The 23,691-nt window shown below is 46.4% G+C and overlaps 1 protein-coding gene across 3 annotated transcripts in view; it reads right to left on the bottom strand.

Annotated features, from left to right (window-relative positions):
- Nucleotides 1-23,691, bottom strand: part of DTD1 (D-aminoacyl-tRNA deacylase 1) — a 1,203,205-nt gene that overhangs the window by 1,142,095 nt on the left and 37,419 nt on the right. For all 3 annotated transcript variants that reach the window (XM_078648963.1, XM_078648962.1, XM_078648961.1), the window contains exon 2: nt 5,508-5,598. In XM_078648963.1, the coding sequence (XP_078505089.1) occupies nt 5,508-5,509 (2 nt within the window). In that variant the 5' untranslated portion in view covers nt 5,510-5,598. The remainder of the gene's footprint in view (nt 1-5,507; nt 5,599-23,691) is intronic.

Here is a 23,691-nt window from a genome sequence, read left to right as displayed (position 1 = left end):
TTATTTCTTCTTATTTTAGCTTAGCGTGTCAGTCTTCCCCACCAGCCCATGGATTTGACTGTTCGTCTCCAGGTTTGTATACCTGTCTTGCAAGCTGGGGGGAGGTGTTGAGGGACGCACGGCTGTACAAGAGATGTAGTAAGGGGGTACCAGCCATAGCTATCTGTTCCACTGCGTATGCTGGATCTGACTGAGACCCATACCACCATTCATTAATTACCAGAAGGTGGGAGGCAGAATAATATGCGTAGACGTCTGCCGCTGCAATACTGCCACAGTATGTTGTTTGCGTGCACGTATGAAGTGCAACCTGGAACGCCCCTCCCTCCCATAAAAACCTATTCAGAAACACGTTAAGTTATATGACCATGAAGGAGGAATATTGTATGGGGAATTCTGAAACTGATATAGCAGACGTGATAAGGATACCATCTTAAAGATAGCGGATCGTTCATATAGCGATAGGGGCAACTGGGACCATACCCTGGTCTCATTGCGGGCGATATTTTGTGTCCATGAAACCGTAGGGCACAGCAATATGAAGACCCCTAGCTATTTAAAGCCCTCTGTAGCCATAGATAATTGTGATGCCCAGACCTGGCATCTCTTATCCCTGCATATGGGAAAGAGTGTGGATTTGGATGGATTAGTGCTCAACCCAGTAGTTTCACCTCAGATCCAGAGTATCTGAAGGACATGGGGTCCCGAGAACCACAGATCTGTCATAAAGAAGAGAACATCATCTGCGTAAAGGCGCGATTCTGTCTGAATATTCCTGCATCCATTTAAACCCCCGGATCAGAGGGTCCTGGGGCACCCATACCGCCAGAGGCTCTATGGCCAGGGCAAAAAGCAGTGGAGACAAGAGGCAGCCTTGTCTCGTGCCTTGACAAATAGGAAAGGGGGCCGACCGGTATCCTGCAACTCAAACATATACTGAGAGATCAGTATATAGCAGCTGGGTATACGCTATGGACCGTTGACCAAGATTAATGGTGCGAAGGAGTTTGAAGAGGTATGTCCAGCTCAAAGAGTCGAACGCCTTATCAATGTCGGGCAGCAAAATCACTGCTGGGCGACCGAGTCTGTGGACTCCTTGAATTGCGTTATGGACTCGCCTAATATTATGCTGAGTGGAGCGTTGTGGCATGAAGCCAGACTGATCGGGGTGAATGAAGTCTTAGATGCACGATCAAAGGCGGTCTGCAAGGACCTTCCCCAGGAGCTTAGGCTCAAAATTAAGCATCGAGATAGGATGGTATGAAGCGACAAGAGTCTGAGCAAAAATGTATTCTCACTAACCTGCAATGTGCGTTGGTCCGTATCCCACCATATCCCAGCATCATAGGTAGCTCTTGTTACAGATCTAGCTTTGTAAATAGTAAGCGCCACATCTAAAGGCAGAGAACCCAGCTTAGAGGCAAATTTAAAAAGGGATGCTAAGGCTTGCGCAAATTGTCTAATGCTTACACCCTTCAGATGTACTCAAGAACTCATACAATCAAATGGCACCCCCAGGTAGGCAAACGTGGAAAACATTTAATCGGGGTGCCACCAGTCTGGAAGGGAGTTAGCCTACTACATGGTGGTCCACACACCATAGCATAGGATTTGGTTTTGTTTGTGGAAAGACCCAAATCGGTTATGAACAGCTATTAAACATGAGCTTCCATTTCTTTAGCAACTAGTTACTGTGTTCAACTGGGAGGGTTAGAGTTCAACTAGGAGGATATGCTGGGTGTCCTTTTGAGACAGGTTGGACCTAGTGACTATGCAAAACTACAATTCTAGCTTTCAACTTCTCTCAAAACACTCATGAGTATAGGACTTCAAAATACTGACTTTTTCATATCAGCACACAATCATATTGAATCCAGAATACTAACTACCAATTTGATTGTCACAGTAGGGATATTTAATTGATTATAGATTTACTATTATTTACTTCACTTATCTATATCATCAAGATATTAAGATGTGAAGTTAAGAATAGCAACTTGGATTACCTACATAGTCTTACCATAACAATATAGTGGTAGCAGAGGTCAAAATACTGGCCAAATTACTGCCGTCCCACTAATTTCAGGATTGGTGCAATCGGGCTTTATGCCGTCCAAAAATACTTAAATTTGCAGAGACTACACGGGGTGATGGGGCGGGCAAATACCATAAGAGAGGAAGCAGTAGTGGTGTCCCTGGATGCCACTATGGCATTTGATACCATAGAGTGGTCATATCTGTTCGTAGCGCTGGAGAAACTTTGGGTTCAGTTTAGCATTTATCGGCTGGGTGCGACTCCTATTTACGGATCCCCTTGCAACAGCTGTAGTAAGTAATAAAAAATTGTCTGCCTTCCCTCGCCACAGAGGAACCCGGCAGGGTTGCCCCTTGTCCCCGCTTTTATTAACGTTAGAACAATTAGCACACTGTACAGATCCTATAATACAGGGATTACACTGAACAGAGGAGTGGGAAGATCGTATCTCACTCTATGCTGACAATATCTTGCTGTACCTGGCCTCTCCAGAGATACCTGCACAGGGTACTAAACATTTTCACTAACTTTGGTACATACTCAGGTTACACCATTAACTGGTCACAATCGCTCCTAAAAGTATTCTATGGAGCCCCCACATGCCTAAGGATTGCAAGGTTGTGATCGCCAAGGATGGATTCAAATATCTTATGCTGTTCATCACTAAAGACCCTAAATTATACTATGCGTCCAACTTGTTGCTGCCGCTACAGCGACTGAGACACGATGTGGAACACTGGAGACACTTCCACTTTCGCTATTAGGTAGGGCGGCACTCTTTAAGATGATGCCGTTACCACGTTTTCTGTATGTCCTCCAAAACTCACCTGAATTGGTCCCGGCATCCTACTTTAGATCGGTAGAAGGTGCGCAGAGAACTTTGCAATGGGTTAGCAGTCCACCAAGAATTGCTTTCTCAAAACTGGTTAAAAGCTGGTATGATTGGGGAATTGGCCTACTGGATATTAAAAAGTCAGTTGGTCGCCATTAATCACTGTGTGTACCAACCTCCACATGACCGGGGATACACTATGGATAGATGGCTCTTGCCAGGAAGTAATCGCACATTGGCGTTATACTCTAGGCCGTCGAAACTCCACCCGACAGGCCTCACAAAACACTCAGTCCAAGTTTGGCACAAGGAGCACAGAAGTATGGGATGGACAAGCACCATTATGCTGGCTACCCCACTGTGGGATACGGAACAATTGGGCTCCCTCTGGAGAACTAAGGCTTTGATAAGTGGGATACCATCTGGATATCTCGAGTGGGGGCTCTCTGGAAAAATGGGGCGGTGATACACTTCGCGACTTTGCAACAAGTGCACAAACTGGCGGAACCTGAAAGATTCCAGTATTTACAGATAAGACATGCACTACAGACAGCGATCCCGGGGAGGAGTGACCCAGTCCCGAGGCCTCGCCACATGAGAATAGACGTACAAAAGGGGGTGGTGATGGACGGAGCATCTGAACCAATCAAACACTCACACCCAGTCAATAGATCTGGGTTTGATCCATCACCGTTCTTTAGCCCACTCTGCCACCCCAGTTCAGACATGGCTATGTGCAAATCAGTCTGACCCTGTGCCTCATGGGAACAGTCCAGCCCGAACTGCCAAGCCATGCCTTCCCTGGACCCGAAAAAAGCTTCCGAAGACCGCTTTCTGGCATTCCAGCCGTCTTCAGCCCGGCTTGCTTGAATCCAGTGGCAAAGTGAGCAAGGGACTCACGTCTGAGCATACCCTGCCACACTTATGGCTGCCAAAAGCGGTACAAAAGGGGGTGGTGATGGACGGAGCATCTGAACCAATCAAACACTCACACCCAGTCAAAAGATTTGGGTTTGATCCATCACCGTTCTTTAGCCCACTCTGCCACCCCAGTTCAGACATGGCTATGTGCAAATCAGTCTGACCATGTGCCTCATGGGAACAGTCCAGCCCGAACTGCCGAGTGGGCTGGGTATGCTCAGACGTGAGTCCCAGGCTCTCCACACCACTGGAGTCAAGCTATCCAGGCTGATAAAGGCTGATAGCCAGAAACCGGTCCTTGGATGCTTGATTCCGGTCTGGGAAAGACATGGCTTGGTAGTTCGGACTGGACTGTTCCCATGAGGCACAGGGTCAGAGCTGATTTGCATATAGCCAGTGCCTAACCCAGGGTGGTGTGGAGTGGAAAGAAACGATGGATTTAGGCCCAGATCCTTGTACTGGGGTGAATGTATGACATTCTGTTCATCAACTGTGTTTTTTGCAAATTTCACATGAGAATAGACTGCTGGACGGGTATATGCCAAAAAAGGGAATTCACTGACTTACCTGAAATTGATTAATCATTCACCTGATCCTCTTTCACAACTCTGTGACAAATGGGAGGGGGACTCACTGGGCCTGGAGGAGGAGGATTGGCAAGAAGCACTGGCATCACCAAAGGAGGTTGCAATATCCTCTAAATTTAAACTGGTGCAGCTCAAGATTTTGCACAGAATCTAGGTCACGGGACCCGCCTTGGTCATGATGGGATATATAGATTGTAGTTGTAGAAGACAGTGTGGCAGGGAGGACACATTTTTCCATATTATATGGGAATGCCCGTATATACATAAATACTGGAGCGATGTCTCCCGGTGTATGGGGGAAGTACTGGATGGAGAAATAGTACTGGAAGCCAAAAGCTGCCTACTGAATATATGGGAATCAACAGACTTGGGCAGCAAAGAGAGGACATGGATGGCATTGGGCCATATGGTCGCAAAGAGAAACATAGCAAGGAAATGGGGAGTGCAAGATGTCCCGAAAGTGCAGGATTGGAAGAATGACATGGATTGGTGCATGTTCAGAGCGAAAACAGGGTACCTATCCAGGGGGTGCCAAAAAATGGATGCAGATATGGGAAAAATGGAATGCATACAGGGGTGGGTGGATATCTGTGAACCCCCTAGATTACCATCGCTAATTTCTCCTGATGAACCGGAAGCCTGAAAGATAGGAACGACCCACACAATGAGAATGTTATTTGCAGAAATTGTCCAGGTGTATTACGTGAATGATTACTGTGATCTAAAATTCACACTGCTTGTGAAATCTGTATGGTTGATTATTGTTGTCAATAAAAAAAAAAAAACTAAAAAAAAAACGCAAACAAACCAATATAGTGGTAGTCAATATTCTGGATTCAAACCTTTTGTAGGTTGATATGAAAAAAACAATGTCATTGAACACGCTTGTAACCACCATCAAACGACCTCGAGGTAATCAGTCAATAAGATCATATTGAGGCATTGTTGCACCCTAGGCAACCAACGACTGGAACACACATATTGTCTCATGTACAATTAAATTGATCAAGCATTCCTTCTGTCAAGTTAGTATTTTCCTGTATGCTCAAACAAGAAAAGTAACAAACAGGTAGTCCCTAGAGAAAGAAGGTGATTGTTGTTAAGTGTGGGTAGTGTGTATGCAGCTACTTACATGTAGTCCACATCTTTCTGTGTATCCTCTACAGAAATCCCCAACAAGATACATATACCACGTCCAATGGAACTTATTGTTTCATCTCCAACTGAAAACAACAAAAAAATACATTTAGCTGTTAGCAGTTCTACTTCAAAGAACTAAAATAAAAATATGTCTCTCAAAATATTTAAGTTCTAAGCTAGTATGCATTGAATAAAGCACATAAACACATATCCCCTAATTTACAAGACCTCGGCTAAACAACCAACTTCATCACTGTTTGTTTCTTGTAAATACCAAATAAAATGAAGCACTGTCACTGAATCATATCTTAGCTATTAAAATGAGGAAAATGTACTTGTTCATGGTAGAAAATAGGAGTGTATCACCTATGCCAGTGAGTGGTATGTAGTTAATAAAGTGGACAAAAAACAATGATGGAGTTGATTCCCTTTCTCCTACTAGAGCACTGTAGCCCATTTGGCTAAATGACAAAAGTGAGTGCCCAAAGGTTAACATATTTGCCTTTAACAGGACTGGGGTACATATGAAGGCAATGCTTTGAATCATGTCCTGAAGTAAACTGTGCAGTGGTCTGAACCAAGCACACTTCTTAAGATGAGACATGGCTTATTGGCTAGAGCTGGCAACTTTGGAACCTTGGGAACGAGATTTGAATCCCAGCCTTAGCACTTGACATAACATCAAGGGATAGTGTCCAAATAATGTAATCTTCCTCTCTCTTAACAGAATGCGAAATGTAATGTAATTCTCACCTAATGTACACAATCGTATTTGTCTCCCGCCACCCTAGCTAAGGTCTGTAGCCCCCTAGCTAAGTTGACACTAATAAATATCAATTGCATACATCCACTATAAAAGCAGGGTTTGGTTGAAGCAAACTATTTCATGCAACTAGGACAAGGGCAGAAATCGAACTAAAAAGACAGAAACTATCAGAGGCCTGCATTCCAGAAAGGAGCTACTGGACCACAACCATGGTTGAAGGAGCCGTTTGCCTCTGGAGTCCTGGGATCCATCGTACTATAGCTCTACAAACTGGACCAAGTAAATCTCTTCTAGACTTGACTCTCTAGGCAGCAAGAGTGATCAGTCCCAAGTATCTCTAGGGTGCAGAGACTCCAAACTCAAGAGTCACTCAACAGTTGAAATAAGTAAATGTCTACTTCACTGCTTGTCCTAATAAAAAGTATTTTCAATATTACAGCAAAATATATTGCTACATAAATAAACTCATTAATGGTGATTCAGCTACGCAGTTCTACGATCCCATCTACCGGCTTTAGACACCGCCTATAATGTCCTCTCCCAGTTTCTATGGGGTCCCCAATATCTACAGTGTCTAGTGGAAGTAAAAGGTAAGATGCAACAATCACGCACAAGTGTTAGTTCACAAAACGACCACCAGGTTAGGCAACACACAGGTCAATTCTTTCAGACCACAAACCTGGCAACACTAACTTTCATAACAGTATTCTACATTTATGGGTCCAAGATACAGTCCCTCAGTCCGTTGGCACCTGTTCACAAGGGTGCGGCGATAGACGGTGCACTCATCCAGCTTGCACAGTTAGCATCTGTGTCAGTGGTACAGGACCGAGAGCAGCCATCTCGCTGTTTTCTCGTGCTGCTGGAATGAACAGCAATGCCAAGCCTTGTCCGTGGCTGCTCTTATTCTGTAGTTGCGTCCTCCGAGAAAGGGAACAAGTCCTCTACTTCTGCGATGACAATGGTTATCACAGAATATGCACCACGCCGTGCAGCACCAGCAGAAGTCCATCCGACCATACTGCACTGGTATCACACAGTATGCTGTTGTTTTGGCTTGTAGTTTCTTCGCACAATTTGACACATGAACCATACAGAAAGACCAGGTGACTATGCACAACTTCGGTCACACCAGCTTATCTTTTGATGTAAGTCGGCTCTCCTGAGTTATCCATATGCCAGGTACATAGCTAGGCTTCTCCTCTTGGACAGTGTCCTAACGCAGGGCCAGGCACTCTTCTTCCCTTTCTGAACATGTAGGCACTAGTAAGACCTTCAGCTTCCCAGCATGTTGTGCAAACTTCAGGCAATATATCCTGATTGCGAAGAAGCTCCCTTCCTTGGTAAGGAAGAACCTGAAACTGGAACCAACTGGGATTGTTTGCATCACAACTTTATGCTGATCTTCCAGACTGGGATGTGAATCTTCCATTTCAGTTCTGGAAATAGTTTGGGGTGGTTCCGTTGCAAATGTACTTTGCTAGCTATAATGCAGACACAGCCTTTGTTCAAGATGGTGGCTCTCTGATAGAGGCGAGGCAAGCACAAGCAGAAATATACAAACAAAGGCACAATAAAGTGTGATGACTGCACTTGGCTGCCATAGCCTTCCACAAGTGAAGTAGCAATCAGAGAAAGACGTAAGGACAGGCCTAATCTAGACACTTCCTCACCTTTAGCAACAGAATCTGCTTTCTCGACCCCTCTCGTCTACCATCCACCAAATGTCAGTGCTCAGGAATAATCAGCAATGCAATGCCTTTCTAAAAGTTCCACAAAGAACTTCTAAGGTTAGATCTGTTTCCATCCTTCCTCATTTCAGTGTCCCAGTCTCCCCATTCCGCTTCAGGAATGCAGGCAATACACTTCAACTTTTGGGGAAGCTGTATCCTTCGTACATCTTGTGCCATGCTAAACCATGGGCAATCCAAAATGGATCCCTTGGTCCCGACAATCAAACTCTCACCACACAAATTAGTGTACCACGTATATGCAATACATACATCATGCTTAGGAGTACTTGACACACACAGAATATCAACACCAGGATCTGGTAGTAACATCTAAGTGGAACTTTATATGAGTGGGGTCGGTAGATTGCACCCACATACACTTCATTCCAGCAACCCCAGACTTGCACAGTGGTCCCATATTAGTAAACAGAGCTTGCTTAATGCACTCATCGGGGTCACACAACAGGTTCTGGACTTTGATTTTACCAAGGACCAGCTTAGGCTACAGGAAACATGCTTGATTAACATGTTAGATGGGGCAACACAAAATTAAGGATACCAGATTCACATGCAGTCAGGTCCCTGCGGGAATTGGTACCTGGAGTTCACCATGCAGGGGTAATTCCAGTGCCAACAGTGGCTCTAAGGCTAACACTGAAATGCAGGCAGAAAATTCCATGCAGGAAGAATTGTACGTATGCTTAGTGGACTTGTTAGCATTTATTCGTCAAAGGATTTGTATACCCTGCTTCACCACAGATGCACTGAAGAGTCCATGTACCGGCTGGACTGAAAGTGCAATATGTAGCTTCTTCCCCAGCCCGGGGGCATGCAAATGAGCACACCACATACTGAGCTCTATAACAAACATCTTTATTCCTCCACATACAATCACACTGTGCACGCATTGTGCTATGACTTTTAGAACCACACCTAAACACCTCCCCGCAGATTATGTAATTCCTTTTTAGAGTCAGCCCAGGACAGCTAGGGTCCTAGCACTCACAGTATTAAGACACTACATCTCCCCCTCTGTTAGGTAAAAAGTACATACATCATTAGCATCACAGTTCCTCAATGAATCGTCAAGGTGCTCGCACTGGTCTGCCAGACCAGGTGGTATGAGGTAGTTGACTTAGATTCCGGTGCTTGATCCGGACATTTAGGCAGGGTCACCTCACTCATGGTATAAGGAGCGGACGATCATCAAAGTAGGTGCTTTAAGTGTGATGAGTCCTGGGTGACGGGCTTTCGAGGACGAAGCAGTCACCATGTGTCCTTTGTATGTTACAAGCCTCAAACGGTTAACAGCAAACAGAGAGTCAGTTTTCCTCTTCCTTTTCTGTTTTACCAGTAACAATCCCCCTTTGTTGATGACTGTTTCCTGGGCGCGTCGGTGCTGATCGGCATATGTTTTCATTTTGCACTTTTGAGAAGTGTCTGTGACACAAACTTTACCAGCATTAATCGATCAGTCCGATGTCCAATGTGGTAATTTGGTCATGATCGCTCTCCCAAATCCCAAGGTGGCAGAACTCTCACCGATTGTGGTATGAGGAGTTGGTCGATAGGCATGAAGAGCTTGACACGGACTTGCTTAAGAATGATTCTTTCCAATGATGCTCATTGAATTACCCTCTTTAGGGTGCTCATGAATCGTTTAATCGTTTAACACTACTATTGGCTTGGCGCCACAAAGGTATCCTCTTTTGATGCTTGACATTGACAGTTGAGCCGAACAAGAAACTCCTTGAATTCTTTGCTATTGCATGGCAGGCCATTATCAGATCTGAGAGTAGCAGGGATTCCCTTAGCTGAAAAGGTGTCTACAAGCTGCTCAAAAACCTTTGACATGGGTTGTCGATGACAGGCCTTCCACCAATGGAAAACATATATATTTATCATTGACTACCATGAAATGATGTCCATTTCCTAGAGGCCCAAAGAAGTCAAACGCAACTCTCTCCCAGGCATGCACAGGAAAGTCAGAAATTGTCGATGGATGTTGCATCACCTTGGGGAAGAACAGTTATAGAGGTGGCACGCTTTGAGCTCATTCTCAATTCGTTCATCCTGGCTAGGGAACCACACTCAGGCTCTTAAGCTCTTTTGGTGGCGATAATGCCACAATGTCCTTCATGGGCCAGCTCAATGACTTGCTGTCTCAGGCTTTCAAGTATGACGAGTCTCAAGCCTCTCAATATGATACATTCTCGGGGGACGGTTAGCTCATTTGGTAAATTTTTTTATTTTTGGACTTCAACAGCATCAGCAAAAGGTTGAATACGTTTCTTCAAGTTTGCATTGTATTGAGGTCTTTGAGGATCAGTATGTCTTTATCTGTGTTGGTTGCAACAATATTCTGTACAATGAATAAAGCTGCTGGTGTGCTAGACCTCACAATACAGTTGATATAATCTTCAGCCGCTTTGGATGTCAAACTGTGACAATATAGCAGCACTCGTGAAAAGTAATCTGCTGGGTTTTGATCTTTCTCCGGGCTTGTTAACAATCGCATCGTCATACTGTTGCAGTCACAACCCCCACCTCTCGATGCAAGGGGGCATCTTAGCTTTTGGTTTTCCAAAGATAATGAGCAACGCTGGTGGTCTGTGATGACAGTAAAACGATATTCATATAAAATCATATGACAATGTTTGTAGACCCACACTACAGCTAAACCCTCCTTTTCCAGCTCAGAATAGGCACGTTCTGTTTCAGAAAGACTTCTGCTGGCATAGGCCACAATGTGTCTCTGAGAATTTGGATGGCAATTGTGTTGAGCAAGAATTGCTCCCCAGCCTCACCAGGCGTGCATCTACTGTGATCTCAGTATGTAACTTGGGGTCAAAATAGGCAGTTTCTGTTGCATTTTCAATCACATGTTTTATTTCTCCGAAGCTGTGGTCACATTCAGAAGACCACTGGAATGGGACATGTTGCTTTGTAAAGTCTCTCAATTGGGGAACTTACAATAGCAAAGTCATAAATGTATCTTGAGCAATACCTGGCCATGGCTTGCAGCATAGTTACATCTTCTTGGGGGCAAGTAGATGACAATGCTTACCCTTTATCAGGGGAGTCATTCCCCCATCAGAGAATATGTGCCCAAAGAATTTAAGTTGCGTTTTGTGAAACTCACACTTTGCTGCATTCAAAGTGAGACTTGCATCAGCAGGCATCATCACTGTAATTGAAAGCCTGTATATCAGGTTGAATTACTCGGCAAATAACATTCTGCAATATCTCTGCGGCTGAAGATACTCCAAAACTCAGTTTATATCTGAACAAACCAACATGAGCTGAAAAAGTTGTAAAGTTTCTACTGTTCTCTTCCAGCATGAGTTGATGGTATCCTTTAATCAGGTCAAGACAGGACAATACTTTGGCTCAGTTCAGCTGCATGATCATGACCGTTAGGTGGGGACCAGGATGTCTCTCTCTCTTGATTGCTTTTTGGCCTGGCACATATCTACATAAATGCGCACTGCACCTCCACTGTCCTTTTTTGGCACCACGACTGTGGAAGAAACTCATGGTGTAGGACCAGTAGAACAAGCAATGATGTCATGCTTCAACAGTGTTTCGAGTTCTTTCTCAACGGCTTCTTGCAAGTAAAAAGCGACTGCAGTGTTGTTGGGCAACTGGGCAAATGTCATCATTGAAGTTGCACTTTCATTTTCTTAAGTTTTCCTAGGCCATGAAACAAGTCACGATTACAGACTGAGCACTGATGTTGTAGTTGAGAGTTATTAGCCCCATTTCAGCAGCAGTGGCAAAGCTAAAGTATGCACTCGATGAAGATCCCAAAGAACATGAATCAGCGCTTGCACTGATGTATTGTGTATTATGGTTGCTGTAAATGACCCTTGACTCTGTAGGAGTTTGAGAGCAGCCCACATGTATACCTTCAAATTTTACAGGGTAAGGCATGCACTGAGGATCAGCTATTAAACCTTTCTACTTGGATGATATTAATAGATGCACCACTATATAAAATTAAGGTTATGGGGTAATTGTTCACCTTTAAAGCAATTTTGGATCAGTTTCCAAATACATTTTGTCTGTTTGGATTCTTCTTTGACTTGCTCTTTTTTTTTTTTTTTAAACCTTTATTGTACCTTTTAGTTTCACACAGCTTTTGGCCTACAACCCATAAGGCTGGCCGCAATCACATCCTGATAGTTCCAATGCAACTGGGTAATGCTTAAAACTCAATGCAATTCTCTTGCAATAGTAATTACAAATTAAATCAAAAGAAGGTATCATGTTCGAAATAGTCTGCTGATCAATATAGGTTTTTGGTTTTCTATTTTTGAACAAAAACAACAACAAAAAACATAAGGAAATCACATTGCGCTCGTCTATTCCTAGTTGTTATTCGCATTAGCTGTGTCAAGAAGTGCTCCCTCAGTGCACACCTACACTAATTTCCTCACAAACTGCGCAGAGACATGACGTTAGGAGTAATTGGGCTCTCCTGGATGTAGTTCCCTAGGTGTCATTCCCTCCAGGTCCCCACACTGCTCTCCATCTAAGGCCTAGGTCTACCCCATGACCCGTGACCTCCCATCCCCGTAGAACTCCGTGGAGTCTGTTAGTCCTCTTCCCCTTCCTCGTCCGATGTTGATTGATCGGCCTCCAATAAGGGATCACAGATCTCCCTTCTATACACATTCCACGGGGTCCAAATTTCATTCCATTTCCCCGGACAGGCCCGGTTAGAGTATACCGCCCTTTCCGTCACCATCACCCTATCCATGTTTAAGCACCATTGCGATTTCGTTGGTACTTCCGCCGCCCCCCAGCGCTGCGCAATGTCTCGCTTAGCTATTATCATACCTAAAGTAACCCAGAGTTGACCGTGCCTGGACAGATCGTTGGGGTCCCATATATTTAGCAGGCATTTTCGTGGCTCGGGAACCAAGGAGGTCTCTAATGTCTGTGATATAGTACGCATTATTTGCCTCCAGTATTCCTGAATACGTGGGCAATCCCATAATGTGCGGAAGAATGTGCCCTCCTCCCCACACCCACGAAGGCAGTAAGGATGTTGTGCTCTGTGAATGCGGTGCAGTGTCGTCCTTGTGTAGTATACCCTATGCAAGACTTTTAATTGTATGAGTCTTAGTCTCGCGGAGATACCAACTTCTTTAGGTGGCGCCATCGCCTCATTCCATTCGTGTTCGTCCATTTCATTTATGTCACCCTCCCATTTATCCTTCAATAGGGCCATTGGGTCCGGTAAGTTGTTAAGCAGTTTGCGGTATGTAAGTGATGTCGCATGTTCAATCATGAAGTCTGTGAGGAGGCGGTCCTCAAGCGGGGAGGATTCCGGCACTTCCATTTCAGGGGGGATGGCAGCGAGCAGCACGTGTCGTATCTGTACATATCGGTACGACTCCCTCACTCCAAGGTCGTATAGTTCCTTCAATCGGTCAAATGGAACCACCTCTCCCTTTTCCCATAGGTCCCCTACCGTGGAGATCCCTATAGCATCCCAATGTGAGAAGCCTCTGCTGTTCCTCAAGTTTCCTAGGACTCGGGAGTCCCACAGTGGTGTAAGCTTTGTTATTTTCCCTTTCCAGCCTAGCGCCGCTGTCGCTGTATGCCATAGCGCTGCAGTGAGTCTGGTGGGTCCCTCCAATTTACGCACCCTTCCCTGGTCGTACAGCGGGGCCAGCATGCTGTTCATGCCGGTTTGTGCCCTATCAGCCCGGAATGCTGGGTCATTTTGCGGAGCATGTATCCATTGGGTAATGGGTTTCAATTGTGCTGCCCAATAGTATAATTTCAAATTAGGCAACGCTATTCCTCCGTCAAACCATCCCCTATGTAGTTTGGCCTGCGCAATGCGTGCCGGGAGGTTTCCCCACAGCAGACTTGACACCAATGCCGCTACCTTCCTGAAGTAACCTGGTGCCACCGGGTATGGCGTGTTCTCAAGTATATATAAGAAGCGGGGCAAAGACATCATCTTATAAAGTGCGGCTTTTCCCAACAGCGTTAAAGGCAGCCCCGCCCAAAACTTAACGTCCTGCTTAAGTCGCTCCATGGGAGGCATCAAGTTTTTATGCATAAATTCCGTTGGGTCCCTTGTAACATGAATGCCTAAGTATTTAAAGGAAGAGCCAGCTGCCCTTAGGGGGCATTCTGCACTCAATGGCGGGACAGGGCCCTTCAGGACATACATCTCCGATTTATTCCAATTCAGCGTGTATCCCGATATCTTGCCGTGGGTATTACAGAGAGTCAGGAGCGCTGGCACCCCATGTTCTGGGTCTGCTAGGTACACCAGCATGTCGTCCGCATACAGGGAGAGCCTTCCCAGCCCTCCGCCCAGCGTATTCCTTTCAGTAGTGGTGTAGTTCTTATCAAAGTAGCTAGTGGTTCCAATGTGATTGCAAAAAGTAATGGTGAGAGGGGGCAACCCTGACGGGTGCCCCTCCCCAGAGAGAATGTTCGCGAGATGCGGCCATTTGCCACCACCTGCGCGACCGGGTTGGTGTACAGTAGTCTGACCCATGCTATAAACTTGGTGCCAAAACCCAAACAGGCAAGGACCTCAAACAGATAGTTCCACTCTACTAGGTCAAAGGCCATTTTTGCATCCAGGGCCAGTATAACCGCTTGTTCAGGGATCGAATCCGCCCTTGCCAGCACCCCGTGCACTCGGCGTAAATTCAATGCCGTATTTCTGTGAGGCATAAATCCGGATTGGTCCGGGTGTATGAGGTCGGGCAGAAGTTGCACAAGCCGGGCAGCAAGGATTTTGGCCAGTATTTTAACTTCTGCATTAAGTAATGAGATAGGGCGGTATGAGGAACAATCCTCTGGTGGTTTCCCCGGCTTGGGGATTGCTACTATGGTGGCCAGTCTCTGATCTGGTGGAAGCACGCCCCTCTCTAAACATTCCTTGTACATTGCCAATAGGTATTTACTTAACCTCTCCGGCGTTGCCTGGTACCACTCAATAGGGACGCCATTTGGCCCAAGCGCCTTGCCGGGCTTCAGTGCACGTATAGCCATGTGGATCTCTTCCGTAGTTATATCTGCATCTAACCCAGCTGCTGCCTCAGGACTTAGTGTCTGGACCCCTATCGCTCTAAAGCCGCCCTAGCCATCTCTGCTGTTACTTCCCACTCTGGGGTATACACCTCTTCGAAGTGTGCTGCGAGCGCCTCTACTATTCGTTCAGGGCTCGTGTGCACCTCTCCCAGGTTGTCCATCACTTGTTGGATGCCTCTGGAACTCCCCCACCTCTTGTCTAACCATGCCAGCATCCTACCCGCTTTATCTCCCACCTCATGAATCCTGTTCTGTGTGTCAGTTATGTGCCCCTTAACTTGATTCCGAACATGGTCTGTGTACATTTGTTGCTGGAGGTGTAGTGCGTGGGACGTGTCTGAAGTGGGGTGTGCCTCGTGCTCTGCTGTCATATCTCGCAGTGCCAATTCCAGTCTAGCTAGCTCGGCTGCTTTCTCCCTTTTGTAGCCCGTGATCGAGTTTATGGCCTGCCCCCTTAGCACCGCCTTATATGCCTCCCATAGAACCTCCGGGGAGCGTACCGAAGCAACATTTTCCGTGAAGTACTGTGTTGTCGCCTTTTTGAGGGCTCTCCTAACCTGAGGGACCTTAAAGTATGCAGCTTGTATGGGGTAAATTCGTTTACAAGCCTTCTCTTGAGTGGAAATTGTCAGGGTGATTGGGGAGTGATCTGATATACCCTTTGAATGAATGTCTATGGTGTCCACGTGTTGTATACCATGGCCCAGTGCTAAGAAGTAGTCGATTCTCGACAGGCTTCCATGGACGGTGGAGTGGACGGTGTATTGTTTCGTCTGAGGGTGGGCATGTCGCCATATATCGATTAGACCCATAGCTGTCAAGAATCGTTGGAGGCGGGGAGGTCCTCCCGTGGGTGCCGTCGTCGGGAATCTATCCATCTGCGTATCTATAGTGGCATTGAAGTCTCCCCCAAGAATAACATCTCCCTTGGGAAGGGTCAGTAGAAATTCTCCTAATGCCGGGAGCTTCACTGAGTGGAGCGCCGGAGGGATGTATACTGAAACTAGGTTCAAGAGCCGCCCCTCCCACTGTCCCTGCAGGGCCGCGAAGCACCCCTGTCCGTCAGTCTTGGTGCTTAGTGGAATGAATTGTGAGGATTTCTGAATTAAAATGCCAGTACCCCTAGATCCTGACGTAAATTCTGAATGAACTATCATTTTGTACCCTCTCCTATCTAAGGCTTTGGATGCCCCCCCTGTTAAGTGTGTCTCTTGCAGGAGTGCTAGGACAGGCTTCTGCCTCTTCAGCGCGGTCAATACCAGTCCGCGTTTCACCTTATCTCCCAGGCCCCTTACATTCCATGTCAAGATTCGCAGGGGGGAGCCCTGCGTTCGTGCCTCTACCCCTTCCGTTCTACGTATCGGGTCGTCCGCCATATGTAGTTATGTAGTCCTGTGTGTGTCTATCATGGTTCGGGACCCGAAGTCTATGTTTCTTCCCGTTAGCTAAGTGGCGCAGAAGGAAAACAACATATTTCGACCTTACTAGTGAATTCCGAACTAATGCTAAGCAGCTCAAAGTGAAGACAGTATATCCTGACCTTACATGTGTATTTCCAACAATTCCAAAACAACCCCACCCCTCTCCCCCCTCCCTGCCCCCCCTGCTTAACGGACTTTCAACTGCCCTCCTCCCCAACTGAGCAGGGTGCTTAACCCATCCCAAAACCAGAGTACTTGCGTGTTGGGGGAGAGCGTCTCCCCGAGCAGGCGGCATCCTTGCTCTCGTCCGGGCTATCCAGGCCAGTGTCCAGCCGCGACTATAAAATACTTGGTTCAACTAGCAAGAGACAGCGGCCCTTTTCTCCCCTGTCGTTCCGGGTCATTTTCCTCCGTCGGCCTCAACGAGGTCCCGTGTCGGTGATCTGCTCGCCTCCCCTCTGCCTGACGTCTGTGATCCGGTCCGGCTGTCGTCGCGGTGTCCATGGTTCGTTCTATGAGATCTATGTGGAGGTCCCGCGGTGCGCCACCCCTCAAGCCAGTCCCTGGCCGCATTGGGGGTGTCGAAGAACCAGATTTTTTTGTCAGCTACAACCCGAAGTCGGGCCGGAAACAGCATTGAGTAGGGCAGTTCTTTTTCTCGCAGTGTCTTTTTAACCTCAAGAAAAGTCCTCCTTCTCTGCGATACTTCCGCCGTGTAGTCCGGGAAAAAGGATACCTTAGAGTTCTGGACCTGGATGGCCGGTGCCACTCTAGCCGCCTGCAAAACGGCGTCGCGGTCACGAAAGTTAAAGAGTCTCGCCAGTATCGGCCTTGGCGGGACCCCCGGTTTCGGCTGTCCTCCTGGCACTCTGTGGGCCCTTTCCACAGAGAAGAAATGCGAGAGACCTTTGGGTTGGAGCTGGTTCTTGATCATATCCTCCACGCATAGGTCCACAGCTCCTGTGGTTTCCGACTCCGGCACACCTAGTATTCGGACATTGTTCCTCCGGGAGCGCCCTTCCTGATCGTCCAGCTTCTCCCTGAGTGTTTTGTTATCCGCTTGCAATTTTCCCATTTCTATCTGTAGCTCAGACACATCTTCGACTAAGGATTTAGTCACAACCTCGACTTGTTTCACTCTTTCATTTATCTTCTGGAGGTCTGCGCGTATAAGGGTTACTTCAGTTGCCGTCGCCCCCACCGTCGCTTGTACCTGAGCCAGGGCATTAAGGACATCCTCCAGCGTGGCTTTCTTTGCCCCTTCGGTCTCCACCGTTTTCCCCATGGACTTGCGTTGTTCCGTCAGGGGAGGAGTCTGCTTGTCATAGGCAAATTTATCAAGCTTGGCTTGCGTGGCGTTGTGTTTGGGGCCTCTGCCCGTCATGTTCTATGGCCTAGGATGCTACTCGTCCCCAGGGGGTGTGGTGGTTGAAGTCTGCGCTTCCCTTTGGTTCTCGTGAGTCCACCCCCAAGAGTTGAGTGCCACGAGCGTCCCCTCGTACGTGCCCGCTTACCGGCCAAGCCGCCGTGTTCAATGTCTATTCTAGCAGGGCCCCCAAGAGGCTTCCGTCTCTATGGTGGCTTTTCCTCCCCTTATGGCGCGTCCGGCGTGTTGCACTCCGCCCGGTGCGGCCCGGGAGCCTCAGGCCTACTGTTCAAAAGAGGAGGATGGCTGATATCTCACCATCCTCACATCCATTAAATTACCCCCACCGGCCGATGTACGTGTTGGTGTACTTGCAAGTTGCCGGTATCTGCAGACTCACTGCGGGCCGTTACTCCGTATGACCAGTGCGTGCCTCCCCTGATCCCCCCTATCTGCTGCCACGCGGCCGAGCGCCGCCACGCTTACACCCACAGGGGGGGGCCGCCTGTATTTACTGCTGTCAGCCAGTTCAATGCCCGCCTCGCCCACTCTTTGTTCGGCCGATGTTGCGACCCGGTGCCCAGAGGGGGGTGCTCCCCGTACTTTTTGCCACTATGTCCGGTGATTTTTGACTGTGCCACCTCGGGGTCACCAGCACAGGGATCTAGTGCTCGTCTCCCTGGTTCGTCTTACCCTGGACGTCTCATCCTCGCAAAATGGCGGCTCCAACACCTGTGTTGCGGCATCTGCTGCTTCGCCCCTTCGCTGCCCCTCGCAGCAGCTCGCAGCAGATCGATCGCCCGCAATCCACTCCGATGGATCGCGAGACCTCCCGGGCTTGTTTGCGCTGTTCGCCGATGTTCCCACCACTTCCGGTGATCGGCGCCCGCCGATGCCTCACTCCCGCCCGGGCTCTGTTTGCACTTTATGCCGCTGCACGAAGGAGGATATTAGGCCCCACCCTTCGCGTCTTTTCCCCGCTGGTTGCCGGAGCGCCGCTGTCCCCAGAACTGCTCCTCCGGTTGCCGCTCGGTCACCAGACCCGGTCCGCCTCGTCTGAGTGATCAAGGTGTCGGATTTTGCCTGCGGATTAATGCGGGATGCCGCCCTACATCGGGAGCCTCCCTAGGTTGCTGCCGCCATCGTTGGCCGCTAGCCACGCCCCCGACTTGCTCTTTTTTGCAAGCAGATAATCCTACATGTGCATGTCATCCTCAGTCGATACCATCAACGAACATCCGTCTTCTTCCCCAGCACTTGATAATAACTTTGAGGAGCCTTCATATGATGAACTCTACTTGTTGAAACTGATGTTCTTTTTACCTTGTGGACCTGGCGAGAATGCTTGCGAACCTTCAGTAGTCCATTTACTCTTCTCGCTGTGACGCATTCGATTTCTCTTTTGCTTTGAAGACTGTTATAAAGTGGTTTTCTTTTCCCCAGCCTTTGTATATCTGTCCAATGGCTAAACATTTACATTCATGGTGAAATGAAAACCCACATCAGAAGCATAACTTTTCCTTTTGCGGCAATGTCAACTTGTGTGCAACTATTTTGTGTCTAGGCTTGCTTTCATGAACAACGCTGATTTATTACGTGCCATTCCTGCTTCCATATCAGCAGTTTTTCGATCTGCTCGTTCTTCGGCCCTTTCAGCCATTAGCATTCTCTCTAAACTGAGCGTCTTTCTCAAGGTGCGTTTCCTAAAGGAATCTGAAAAACAACCATCAATGACACCGAGGCGCTTGGATTCTTCATCATTAAAGTCACAAAACTTTGATAAGTGCATCAAGTTTCTCAACAAACTCATCCATCATTTCACCAACATGTTGTCGTGCTTGGTTGAAGATGTAGCTTTCAATGTTGACACTCGTCATTGGATTGAAATTGGCTTCCAATGCTTCTTTTATCTTTTAGTACGATATTGCAGTTTGTGAGACTTTCTTTCTTCCACTACATCACCGGCAAGTTTAAAAGAAATATTTCATGATTTTATTCTCTCTTCTTCTTCTTCTAGTGCATCTATGAAGTTGTTAAAAGTTTCAATCCATGCAGCCCAGCTGGCATCAATTTTCTGTTTTTTCTCTGTATCAAACGGAGGTGGTGGTTTCAGGAAAGTAGCTGCATAATATTTTGAGCTTCATTTTTTTCTCATTGAGAACCTGTGCTGTTCAGGCAGCGTTCTTCGCACAAAGCAGGACTGGCATCCTCTCCATGCCACATCCCGGTTGCTTAAGCCTGGTCATCTCGTCCGTTTTTAGGTCATATAGCACTTTGCTCGCTTGTGCCGGTAGGCAAGTTTCTGCTTTTGTACCTGGTTGTGATTGCCTTTAGAGCTTGTTTTGTTTGGATGATGGCTCTGTGTTATGACACAGTGCAGTATCTCTTCTTTTAGCCTTTGTAGCAGGTTCTTTCTAGAGGGCTTTTTGAATATGCTACTCTGCAAGACCTTCAAGTTCTCCGATGACTGTGTATGGGCTGGAGTGGGGTTTTGACTCCACATCCATTACCTACAGACTGCTTTTTCATCAATTCTGGGCGCACGTGGCACACATGAGCAGTTTGCAGTACTGTTGCAAACTCTCAGGGGGAGACGCCTTGTTTCTTTAGGGTACAGATCCCCTCCTCTACACCAGTTGTAGCGTCTTTTCCAGCCCGGAAGCATGCAACTGAAAACGCCACACCACAGAGCTCTATAACAGATGTCTTTATTCCTCCACATAGATCACACCCTGCACGCATTGCATCATGACTTTTATAACCACACCTTAACACCTCCCAGCAGTTACGTAATTCCAGTTTAGAGTCTGCCCAGGACCGCAAAGGTCCTTTTTTTCCCCCCAGAGTTTAATATGGCGCAAACTTGACCCAAAGAAATCAGGTATCAGAGCACTTTACATGAGCACCAGGTTCGTTATGCAAGGATACATTCATTTTTGTTAGACACAGGGAGATTAAGTGATTTGCCGAGAATCACAGGAAGTTTAGCGTCATTTCCGAGACTCGAACCTGGTTACCCAGATTTGAGTTCTACCGCCCTAGCCATTAAGACCACATCTTCTCCCCTCTCCTTGCACTCAATGTATCAAGACACTACATAATACAGGTGTAAACTGTGAAAATATAGAAGTGCAGGTACTCGCTATTTAGAGTACCCCTTGTTTGTGAGAATTGACAGCACTCTCCCATTAACTTTTAAATGTATTGTAGAAGTGCTGAGCAGAACAAGTACTCTCCCTTTCAAATTAGAGTTGTGCAGATACTCAGTATTGGACAGTACCAGCCCATTTAAAGCACTGGGTGTAAATGAAAAAACTGGACTAAGAATGCAGATACTGAAGTTTGCAATGGAGTTTAAAGACATGAATTGTTGAAATCTTGTTAAGGAATTTTCCTGGTGAGAGGGGAATGAGATAAAATTTACTGCCAGTATTCACTTTTTACAAGCTGTGAGAAACCTCTTTAGTTCCAAAATGTTTGCAATATTCAATCCTGAACAGGAACCAAATCTACAAAACCCCAAGAGTGCATATTATCCACTGCCACAATAGCTTGAGCCAGTCACTGAAGAGGATGTCGGAGGCACTGCTTCAGGGGCACTATACTGCAAAAGAGAATCTGAGATCATTACGCTCAAGAAGCTGCTGCAAGCGGGTGAAATGATACTTGAAAAGTCAGCCACTGCCTCATCCCGGCACCAGGTACAGAAGAGGAGCTTGTGCCAGCAGAGCTCAAGGCACATGAGAGACCCATGCAGAAGGAACCAGATTTTCAGGAGGCACAGAGAAAAGACAACTAAGACGAGAAAGCAGCATTTGTTGTACCAGTGGGCCCTATTTCATCAACATTTGCTCAGAAGCCTTGTACACGTCATCTACAGTGCAAAAAGAGCGAGAAAAATGTATCTATTTCTGGGATGTGGCTATGAAACTGCTAGACGGTGAGGCAACCATTTAATTGACAAGCTAGATTAACAGACTGTCTGATAACATGCAATCTGGGTAGACGTTTGATGAAACCCAAATGCAGTCGTAGTCCTAGTATTTATAGAGCAAAAGTTCAAATGAAAACAGTTTCTTGGCCACTGAAAAGCACATATTAGTTTACTGGAAAGGTGTATTACTGGTTGAAACGTGTTAAGGCCTTTGTATGTGCAACACGTCTAACGTGTGTCACCCACATTTACTTGTATGCATTGTTTATAGCAGTAGGATGTCTGGAGATATCCAAGTGATATTATGCCAAACGTATCTGAAATGTGTGATTTGAAAACATAAGGCTAAAAAGTCAAATAAATCTCCCTTTGTGACCTCCATTCATCATAATTGTTTTTCTACAAACATTAATTCAGACATTCACCGCTATGATCTCATACACAGTCCAGTAACTACCACAAAACTAATCAAGTCAAATGTCACAAAATTGCCCAATTATTCAGATATTTAATACCACATCTTTACTAATTACATCTAGATTAACTAGATGTGGTTAACTGAGGTCCCAAATGGAGATTTTGTTTGACTTTTTAGTCCTATACTGAACCCTGTCCCTTTGGTCAAGGGGCCCCTCTCTTCTTACCTTCCTGATTTGAAAACAGAACAAGACAGAACAATACAGACTCAAATGGTCAGTCTATACTGTATGGGTACACTGTCATCATTACTTTGTTTCAATTATCACCTGCATAGCCTCAAACCTTGCCATTAGTATGTGCAGATAACTATTCTCTGCATTTTATTTAAATTAACAGATCAGTGTTATCTTATTCTAATATAACAGCTGAATGTTGTAAGGTTTGTCGGGTTACTACAGAACTTTGCGGTCCGCAGTACTGCTACTAATCTTGAGGGGTGGATGCATGTGATATATACATTCAAACTGAGCATAATGTTTTGTGAGCAAACGATCACTCATTAAAGGCTGGAGATCTGTTTTAAGAAGTCTCGAGGGGTACTGTGTGGAGTGGTTCTGTTGGGTCACAGGTTCTTCACAAACTCAAGACCACGTCCCCCTAAAGCAGGGTCCTGGAGGGCCGGATCAATGCCAGATTTTTAAGATAACTACATTTATCTAAATGGGGATATGTTAAAAATCTGGCATGGATCTGGACTTCAAGGACCGACTTTGGAGAACCCTGTCCTAACGGAACCACGAACCACCCGCAAAAGCCAGAGAGTGTGTAACACTTGATGTATATGGCCAGAACAGAGTGAGCCATAACTGACGAGGATAACCGAAGGTCTACTTCAAGGCCACTACACTGTACCCAAGAAGCTTATAAAAAAGGGTGAAGCAATCCTTGAAGCGCCAGCCACTACTTCATCACCAAAATCAGGGGAAGAGAGAGGGGTAGCGCCCACCTGCAGAGCTCAAGGCAGACAAGGGCCCCTGCAACACAAATGTGCTGATGAGGAGTAGTGCAGAGAAAACAACCAAGAACAACAGAGTAGTGCATATTGTAACACTGGGCATTGTTTCCTTTACAGCTGCTGATGAGCCTTTTCCAGTTCCTCTCGCATACCATAAATAAATACATTTACCGGAGCCTGGTCCATTATATTAATGCAATGACACTGTGAATTTACATAAGGAGAAGAATGCTTCTGGGTCTGGGATGTAGTCAATAACCTGCAAATCATAGAGGCCAGTCATTTTTGGCTGATGAGCCAAAATGTAAGGAAGGTAAAACTCTATGCCGTACAGAAAAGTGCAAGGGCATTATATCAAACACAAATAAGGAAACCTGAAAGGTTATTGCCAAGACATCTTAGCTGTGTTCAATCTCACATCACCAACTGCTGACATTCATTTGTTATAAAGAG

This window comes from Lissotriton helveticus, chromosome 6 (assembly GCF_964261635.1).
Source record: "Lissotriton helveticus chromosome 6, aLisHel1.1, whole genome shotgun sequence".
Classification (NCBI taxonomy): domain Eukaryota; kingdom Metazoa; phylum Chordata; class Amphibia; order Caudata; family Salamandridae; genus Lissotriton; species Lissotriton helveticus.
Note: the sequence above shows the minus strand (reverse complement) of the source record. Positions and strands in the feature narration are given on the sequence as shown.